Raw genomic sequence first — 10,253 nt, 5'->3', positions numbered from 1 at the left:
CCACACATCATATTTCCGTCGACGGGAAGCCCCAGATGCATAGAGACATCCTCCAATGTAATTATAGCATCTCCACATGGAAGGTGAAAAGTGTGTGTCTCGGGCCTCCATCTCTCAATCAATGCAGAAATTAGGACATGTTCGAGTTTGCAATCGCCAATAATTGTTGCAATATATCCGAACCCGACATAAGCCAAATATGGCAAAATACGTTCTGGTGTCGGTATACGTGGATTTTTAATAAATGTCTCTAAAATACGATCAGTATCCTAAATAATATGCATTATAAAAAATTAAAATTAATATAAATTCATAATAAATTTAAATTAAACATAATAATAAATATTAACATTAATTATAAAAAAATATTATCATATCGCTAAAATGTCTGGAGATATGATCATCATCAAATCGCAACAGCATTTCACTTTCCATTATAACTGTAGAAAAAAAATAATTAGCACAAAAAATAATTAATTAATAAATTTAAATAAATAATAATTATATAAATATTATTTTAATAAAAAAATAATATTTATATAATTATATTAATATAAAATATAATAACTATTTAAAAAAATACTAACTGAAAAATAAATTTCTTACCACTAATAAGAAATTTAAAACTCAAAGATTTGAAGAATTTGAGTTATATAAGAGAGGAGAAGATGATTTTGGTGTGAACAATGAGGGGGTTGAGGAGATTTATATAGGGGAGGAGGAGGGTAGTTAGAGAAAAATCGGATGTACATTTAAGACATTTAATAAAAGGCACGTCTCCGGGGATGCGTCTTTCACACGTGGCAATTGAATCAGTAAAATCCAGTGAAGGCGTGTCTCCGGAGATACACCTTTCATACGTGACATTCAACTCAGAGTAAAACCAAGTAAAATACGTTCCCAAAGATACATTTTTCACCACCTCAACTAAAAGGGTGTCACTTCAAAAAATATATATTAAACGATGCTAAAAAATAAGATATTTAATTAAACGACGTCAGTTTGGTCAAATCACCTGCCTTTGCTTCTTCCTTATCAATTACCAAAGGGCTTCTCTCAGTTTTAGGAACATTTGCAGAGCTCTTCACTCAGGTCAGTCAAGCAGTTTCTTTTGCCTAGATTTAGGGTTAGGTTTTATATATTTATTTTGTTTGTGGGTTTTGTTTAGTTTTCTGATATTTTCTTCAATGTTGTTGCAAAAGGAACTATACCCATCTCAAGATGACCTCCTTTACGAGGAGGAACTGTTGAGAAGCCCCTTTAGTTTGAAACTCTGGTGGAGGTATTTAATAGCTAGATCAGACGCCCCCTTCAAGAAGATTTATGATATACGATCGAGCCTTGAAAGCTGTGCCTGACAGTTACAAGCTTTGGCATGCTTATTTGCGTGAGCGTCTTGAAATTGTTCGTAATTTACCTATTAATCACCCTCAATATGAAAACCTTAATAATACTTTTGAGAGGGCGCTTGTCACAATGCATAAGATGCCTAGGATTTGGGTAATGTACTTGTTGACGTTAACTGGGCAGAAGTTGATTAGTAAGACTCGAAGGACATTTGATCGAGCGCTTTGTGCATTGCCTGTGACTCAACATGATAGGATTTGGGAACCTTAGTTAGTTTTCGTTAGTCAAAGGGTATCCCCATTGAGACGTCGCTTAGGGTTTATAGGAGATATTTGAAGTATGATCCTGGTCATATTGAGTTTTTGGTGAATTCAAGTCTGTGGCAAGAAGCAGCGGAGAGGTTAGCATCTGTTTTGAATGATCAGTTTTATTTTATAAAGGGTAAGACTAAGAATAGGTTGTGGTTAGAGTTGTGTGACTTGCTCACAACTCACGCAACAGAGGTTTCGGGGCTCAATGTGGATGCGATAATCAGAGGTGGAATTAGAAAGTTTACAGATGAAGTTGGGAGACTTTGGACTTCACTTGCTGATTATTACATCAGAAGAAATCTGTTTGAGAAGGCAAGGGATATTTTTTAGGAGGGAATGACGACTGTGGTTACCGTGAGGGATTTCAGTGTCATATTTGATGCTTATTCACAATTTGAAGGGAGTACGGTTGCTCTTAAAATGGAGAACATGGATTTGAGTGATGAGGAAAAAGAAGATGAAGAGGACATCCCTTTGGACGTTGCTCTATGCAAATCAAAATCAAAGTTTGAGAAGAAGATATTTAAGGGGTTTTTGTTACATGATGATAATGATGTTGATTTGAGGTTGGCTCGGTTAGAGCTTTAATGAATAGAAGACCCGAACCGGCTAATAGTGTCCTTTTACGCCAGAATCCACATAATGTGGAGCAATGGCATCGTAGGGTCAAGCTATTTGAGGGAAATCCCACCAAGCAAATATTGACATACACAGAGGCAGTTAGGACGATTGACCCGATGAAAGCTGTTGGAAAGCCCCATACTTTGTGGGTGGCTTTTGCAAAGCTATACGAGACTTATAAAGATCTGGCAAATGCTCGTGTCAGTTTTGATAAAGCTGTCCAAGTAAATTACAAGACTGTTGATCACCTGGCTAGTGTATGGGCTGAGTGGGCAGAGATGGAACTGAGGCATAAAAATTTCAAAGGGGCACTGGAGCTGATGAGACGTGCCACAGCTGAGCCTTCTGTTGAGGTCAAATGAAGATGTAGTCCCTGTTTATATTGCTTGAATAAGCGGCCTCTGATTTGATTGCAACATTATTACATTCCTTTGTATTGCTTCATATCCTTTCCTTTTCCATCTCAGTCTTAAAACCTTTTTCTTTTCTTTTCTTTTTTTAAAAGAGAATAGTATTATCTATAACACCTTATATATTTGCTTATTTGGTCTGTTTTGTTGTTTGCAGTGGCTGCTGACGGTAATGAGCCTGTTCAGATGAAGCTACATAAATCTTTGAGGCTGTGGACGTGCTATGTAGACTTGGAAGAAAGTTTGGGTACGCTGGAGTCCACTCGAGCAGTCTATGAGAGGATACTGGATTTAAGAATTGCTACTCCACAAATTATTATAAACTATGCATTTTTATTGGAGGTAAAAGTATTTCCATACTTGTAGCATTATATTATCATGTTTGTTAGAACATTATAAATCTCCAGTGATAGTGACCACATTTTAGATATCAGAAGGAGAAAAGTGCACCGGGTACAAGATATCCAAACAGATCACCTTGGATTTTGGGATGACCATCCCATACCAAACACCCCCAAAATGTTCTGTAGACTAACAAGAATTCTAAATTGTTGCAGGAGAACAAATATTTCGAAGATGCTTTCAAAGTGTATGAAAGAGGTGTCGAAGTTTGTAAAGAGATATGGGAAGTCAAGACTGGAACGAGCAAGGGAACTGTTTGAGCATGCCGTTGAAACAGTACGCATGTTATTATCCTTTCAGACCTCTAGGCAGACATCATTATTGCTGAAGTATTATGAGCGTGGCTTGTTTACAATTGGCTTGATTTACATTTTCTGAATCTGAAGTAGGTTTAAGGTAACATATTTTGTTGCAGTCATTTAAAGAATCTGTAGCTAAAATTATACGCTGAAATGTTTCTATTAAAGTTTTGCTTGGTCACTAGACAGAAAGATTTTTGCCTAAATGCCCAAAAAGAACTTCTATACTAGTTTGATGGAATTACTCAGTGTGCGTTAGACTGCAAGAAATAATAATTGTTAGATGATTGCTTTGCTGATAGTAACATGGGTTTCGAAGTTGTGCTGTAATACGATTACATGGAAGCATGAATTTGGCTGTTTGGAGACCTCCTTTATAAAGTCTATGATCTTCTTTCCTACTCCTTTATTTTTCTACCTGAACTTTGTATTGGACTTGAATGATGCTGAATTACCAACGTTTTATGATAATCATTTTGACATCAATTTTCCTCGATTTTTCCAGGCACCTTCTGATGGAGTAAAACCCCTTTATCTTCAATATGCTAAGCTGGAGGAGGATTTTGGGCTAGCAAAGCGAGCTATGAAGGTCTATGATCAAGCAACTAAGGCTGTTCCAAATTATGAGAAACTTGACATGTATGAGATTTTCATTGCCCATGCGGCTGAGATATTTGGTGTTCCAAAAACTAGAGAAATTTACGAGCAGGCAATAGAGTCTGGTCTTCCAGATAAAGATGTGAAGATAATGTGTTTGAAATATGCAGAATTGGAAAAGAGCTTAGGAGATATTGATCGTGCCCGTGGAATATATGTATTTGCATCCCAGTTTGCTGATCCACTCTCTGATGCAGATTTTTGGGATAAATTGAGGGAGTTTTAGGTGCAACATGGAAATGAAGATACCTTCAGATAAATGTTGCGGATTAAACGGAGTGTCTCTGCAAGTTATAGCCAGGTAAGCTTCTTGGTTTTTTTTTTTTGCCTTGCACACAACCCCAGGGACTATTTTCCTAGTTATCATCAGATATGTCCCTTGTAATCTCTCTTAACACCTGCATTAGTATTTATTATTTAGCATAGGTTCTACATAGATCAGCTACCAACTAAGGATTAGATTCAATTCTATTGCTGGTGGCTACCTTGTAAGGAAGCCATTTGTTGCTATGAAATTGACAGGTGGCATCGATATTGCGTAAACTGATAGATGTTTCTGAGTTAACATGCATCAACCTATCAGTTTAATGTATTAATATATATATGTATATATCTGCTTTTATACTTTTTTTTATGTATAATCTTTGCAACTTTTTCCCCTCCAGATTGTAATTCTCACTGTTTTTGTTCTTCCAGACACACTTCATTCTTCCAGAGTATCTGATGCAGAAGGATCATGACATTGATGAAGCTAAAGACAAATTGAAACAGGCCGGTGTGTCCGAGGATGAAATGGCTGCTCTTGAGAGGCATTTATTACCCGCTGCTGATAATACTGTTGCCAAAGACAACTCTAGGAAAGTAGGGTTTGTGAGTGCTGGAGTTGAGTCACAGGCGGATGGTGGGATGAAATCAACAGCAAATCTCGAAGATATTGATTTACCGTAGGAAAGTGACTCAGACGAAGAAAGAGTTGAAATTGCTCATAAAGATGTCCCATCTGCCGTGTTTGGAGGTGTTAGAAAGAGGGAAGATGGCGATGACTCTGGTGCCAAAGACAAGGGTGGGAATTGCCTACTGTGTGCACTTGAGCGAATCAAAAGGCAGAAGCTAGCTCAGTAATACAATCTATTCAACTCCTACTAAGTTGTCTTTGATAATCCAATGAACGAACTCTGGAATCTGCTGTGCCTGTGCGTGTTCTTTAGGATTTTGTATATTTGGATCAAAATCAAATCCATTTCAAGTTTTGGATTTCTTAATTTCCCCCCCCCCCTTATGTTAAAAAGAATAAAAATGACAGAACAATAAATTTTCACGCTCGTAAAACACCCACACCGAAAGGTGGTAAAGTACTGGAAGAGGTGAATTGGAAGAATTAATGATTGCCAGATGGAATTGACATTAGCATTTTTCACCTCAATCGACCATCAATCAAATAGCTCCACTCATACCAATTCACGAAGTGGGTCAAATTCCATTTTTCTTTTTCTTTGAGCTTGAGTGGGACCTGTCGTTATATGTAAATCAATTTGTCACTATAGTAGTGTATAGTAATATCAAGCTTCAAGTTAAAGCAATACTTCTTTTACCGTAAAGCTTTCCCTTAAAGATGAGTTAGTGGCTTAATGCTATTATGATTGCAAGTGTTTTATGGATCAAATGATTATACCCTAATTCCGTAGGCTACTTTCACTCAGTTTCCTAATATTATCATATCAATATCTATCTTTGTTTAAACAAACTGAGCTTATGACAACCAAATTTTGATTCTTCTCTCAGCTCACCATCTATGTTGTGAAAATAATCCAACATAAAATCAATTGGTTAATAATCAAATCAAACCCTAATCTATTCCCTTTTCAATTTAGAGGCGGAAAGTGTGTTTCATAGAGCAGACCAGAGCACATGTGTTAGGGGTCCCAATAAATCCAACCCTTGCTACTCAAGGGCCCAGCCCTTACACTAATTATAGGTTGACAGGCAGACAAAGACTTAACCCAACCTTGCATCTAAGGTTTTTTTTTTCTTTTTACGTGGAACCAAAAAACATCGAAAGATATACAGTTAAATTAACACTTTTTTGGAAAAATAAACTAAAAAGATCACGAGTGTTTTCTATGCTATGATTGGCATTCGCTTCATTTCTTTTAACGGGTTTCGGGCCATTGAAATCAAAATTTAATAACCAAACAAATAATGCATTAAATGGTAGCTCTCCTTTATTGTAGGAAAATGAAAGGAATTTCATACAGTTATTACTGGATTTAGACTAAATCTTCATCACCAAGCTTCAATCTAGAACTAATAACTACATCGATTGAACTGTGAAAATGATGATTTAGTAGAGCCAGAGCCATTCATTGAAACTTGCCTTCGTTTACAAGACACTATTCATTCCTAATATTAACACCAAAAACATAACCTACCTTTAAAATAAAGTCTCCAACCTTTTAAAACTTATTGGAGCAAACATATTTCCATTAACTAAACTAAGCATAATTATGATAATTAGTGGTTAACTCCCACCATTAACCATCTCCATATACTGATTAATCGACTCTTGTTTCTGTAACCTCATTTCGTCGTTAAACTTCTGTATAAACGCTTCCACTCGACGATTCAACTCCTCTTGACTCAGCGATGGCTCTTTCCTCAGTTTTCCGGAAGCCGGGGAAGGGCTTACTTGTACCGGTGGCAGCTGGTAATTGGTCCTGTCCCTGAACGTTTCTGATTTTTTCATCAGATGTGAGTCGGCTGGTGCCTCCACGTTGATATCACGGCCGTGATTCTCCCACGTGTCCGACTTCTTCAAGTGTCCCGACGGCGGCATTGCTTTCTTTTCCATTATCATCTTCCACGTGTTCTCCAGTGTCTCATGCCGTTTTGGCTTTGCCACTCTCAACGCTCCCCCACCTGAATTAGGCATCCGCACAGCATTAATGAATTGCTTACTCCTTAATTACGTAGTTCAGATGTTTTATTTTTTATCGTTTTTTTAAAAAGGGCTATTTTGGACTTTTTCTTCCACTGGCGCGTCAGGTAGACGCCATTGCTGAACACGGAACACGATGATAAAAAACCGAAACGCCGCCGGAGTGATTTTCTGAGCTTCTTTTTAAATTTATTTTTTTGAATTTCGGCACTTTAGATATAAACAAAATAACCAAGTAACCGTTAAAGAGATTCGAAAGGGAAATGCTGAATATACCTTCAGGGTTGGCTTTAACAGGTTTCCGGTTACCCAGTCTAGAAGAAAGCGCAGGTCTCTCCGGTGGAAACAGAGCATCCAGTGGAATCTCCGAAGAATCCGTTCTGGTTGGAGGAATCCACTCCGACTTGGAGATGACAAACTCGCTATCTCCACTTTTGTCATCTTCAACCGCCACATTGCTCTCATCCTCAAGAATCATCGTTTCCACCTCTTTTCCTCTATAATTTTGCTCGTACAAGAAATCACCGAGCTCTACAACATCGGATTCCCAACCGCTCTTTGTATCGTACTCCTCCGCTTGCCGTAGATCCACCGAGATCTTCGGTCGCTTCTGTATCAGCTCCGTATGATCTTTCTCGCCGTTGTTTTGGTTAAACCGTGACGATGCTACAATTGTGATGATAATTCCATTGATGACGAAGTAAAGGTACGGAGGCTTGAGCCAAGAACGGATCGTACTCCACCATAACGGAGCTTGAGAAACAAAGAATTCCAGAAACAATGGAACAGAGACTTTAAGTCCCAAAGCTATGCCCAATATACCCGTAGAAATAAAGAGTACCTTCAGCAAAAACATCCAAGTACTCGCCGACGCCATTTTTACAGGTTATAAAGAAAACAGGTTTGTTGTTTTGCTCGCACTTTCAAGGTTAAAGGGTCTCTTTTTTGGGGTTAGCGTGGGTTGAACAGAGTGATGAGCGAAGTGAATGGAAATATATAGGGAGGTATAGTGCGGAGACTGTTTATAATTGATCTTGACCCTTGATTTAAGTCCAAATATAATTTGACGGTTGAGAATAATTCATTAGTGTTTTGTTTTGTATTTATTAATGGTAGTAATTGAGTTTCTAGTTTTTTTTAAAAAAAAAAAATTGAGTTGTTTTCATTTCGAATTTTTAAAACTTACATATAATTGTTAAATTTTTAATTCAATCTTATTATACATGAATAGTCATTGAACTTTTAGGATAATTTCACTTTGATTACCAAACTTTTAAATTTTATATTATAAACACTAAACCTTTAGTTTGTTTTCATTATAGACTTATAGTTATTATCGTTGTTGTTAGTTGTAAATTTGTATTACAAAACTGTAATTTTGTAAATTTGTATCCCTTGCTAAAACCTAATTTTTTTTATGAATAGAGTGGTTGTCGATCAATCCCAACAATAGGAAGGTTTCATCTGATCAAAATATTAACATATTTTGATTTTGAGTTGATCTGATGATTAACAATTGTGGATCAAAAATTTTAACTTTTAGTTTCTATTAGATTACCACCTCATTTCATCGTCGTTTATGCCATCACTCGATAATTTTTCTTGTAAAAAAATCATCAAACTTCTCCACTTCTTTCTATCTCTTTTTTTTGGTCCTTACTCATTAGCTAACCTTCTAATTTTCTCCAACCCCAATCGAAATAATAAAAAACTATTTTTTTTATTTGTCACTGTTAACCATTATATGAACTTGAAAATTTGGCCGTTCAAAATAACCATATAATCTTTTGACCAAAAGAATCCTTTCGATTATTGGAATGACTGACAAATGACACGTTCATCAAAATTTTAATCCTTCTATTGTGATCATTAATTTGGAGCCTTAGGAATTTTTAGGGAGAATACTTTAGTTTGTCATGTAAGCAATTAATTGTAATAAAAAATGGATTAAAAGTCTAGTGACCAAAATGAAAACATCTTAAAAGTTTAATAACTACTAACATAGTTTACCCTTGATTAACATATTGATTTAAACTGAATATTGCAAATATTTATTATAGTATGATATTTTTAATTTAATTTTTTTTATAATATTAAGATTTAAATCTTTGATATTTTTTTTATAATCTAACATCTTACTAAATTAACAAATTGCTATCGCTTAAGTAGCTTGATATGTTATAGTTTTTAAAATAACGAAGGTTGGTTTAAGTGATAAACAAATTGATATCGCTTAAGTAGGTCTTAAGTTCGAAGTCTTATGTATATAGAAAATTCTCGCTAGTAGACTCATCCTCCAAAATCAGTTGTGTAAAGCAGATCGATCTGGATTAATTAAGACGAAGGCTTAAAATCAATGGGAAAAAAATAACAAATTACTGGTAAACAGTTAATCTTTCCCATACTTTATCATCGTAACTATATTTTTTTGACAATTAAGTTCCGTTTTCAATCAATTATGTGCCCTTTTTTCTCAATAAATTTCAAACAAAGAAACAAATTATTATTTTCTATGTCCACCTAATTTAACTAGAAATATTTATCCCATATACCTTAAAAATTAACTTTTATATCAGTATTTATTTGATTAACGGGGAGTGTTTTTTTCTTTTAAGAAAAAAACAGTTCTGGTAATAAGGCTGAGATTTATAGAATTTTACCATTTTTTAATTTTTAATTATTATTATTATTGATGTTATTGGCAATAATATTTTGTTTCATAAGTGGAGCTACACTAATTAATTTAACTTAATTGTGTATATAGGGCAAACAAGTAACAATAGAGGCAGAGTTTGCAAGAATTTTAACATTAAATTCATATTTTAGAGTATCTTTTGAGAATAAAAATCCCCTAAATAATCTAATTTTTATTTTATACTTTTAGAAAAATAGGTAAATTAAATTTATTTATTGTATTTTCAGGTTGAGAAAAAAATTTCTATAAATAGACAATTTGATCGGTTTCAATTAAATCGATTATTATGATTAAATTGTTTATATAAAAACTTAAAATAAATCAACTTAATTGATTAATAAAATTCAGGATGAAATCAATTAACTTAATCGCCTTTAACATAAAATATTTTTATTTATTCTAAATTAATATTATTTATATAATTTTTAGCTTAAACTATATAAATCGAATATAGTTACATAAATGCATACATAAAAAAACAAAAAATATCACCATGTTTAATCTAAAAAAGTTACACTTTTAACAATTATTTAATTATAATCGATTTTTATTATTTTTAATCTTATATTAATAGGT

The 10,253-nt window shown here is 34.6% G+C and overlaps 1 protein-coding gene and 1 pseudogene across 1 annotated transcript; one reads left to right on the top strand and one right to left on the bottom strand.

Annotated features, from left to right (window-relative positions):
- The first annotated feature begins 1,024 nt into the window (after positions 1-1,024).
- On the top strand, positions 1,025-5,309 carry LOC120190087 (annotated as a pseudogene).
- Positions 5,310-6,484: 1,175 nt separating this feature from the next.
- On the bottom strand, positions 6,485-7,924 carry LOC120190309. The gene is made up of 2 exons (XM_039193403.1): positions 7,259-7,924; positions 6,485-6,963 (listed from the first exon to the last, which is right to left on the bottom strand). Exons 1-2 carry the CDS (start codon positions 7,857-7,859, stop codon positions 6,566-6,568), a joined length of 999 nt encoding a protein of 332 aa, XP_039049334.1. The 5' UTR covers positions 7,860-7,924; the 3' UTR covers positions 6,485-6,565.
- Positions 7,925-10,253: the final 2,329 nt, after the last annotated feature.

Source organism: Hibiscus syriacus, unplaced genomic scaffold (genome assembly GCF_006381635.1).
Source record: "Hibiscus syriacus cultivar Baekdansim isolate YM2019G1 unplaced genomic scaffold, ASM638163v2 tig00116962_pilon, whole genome shotgun sequence".
NCBI lineage: Eukaryota > Viridiplantae > Streptophyta > Magnoliopsida > Malvales > Malvaceae > Hibiscus > Hibiscus syriacus.
Note: the sequence above shows the minus strand (reverse complement) of the source record. Positions and strands in the feature narration are given on the sequence as shown.

Coding starts and splice junctions, on each gene's coding strand:
- LOC120190309 (XM_039193403.1), bottom strand. CDS start 7,859: ATGGCGTCGGCGAGTACTTGGATGTTTTTGCTGAAGGTACTCTTTATT. Junction 6,964..7,258: donor TGTTAAAGCCAACCCTGAAG/GTATATTCAGCA, acceptor TGCCTAATTCAG/GTGGGGGAGCGTTGAGAGTG.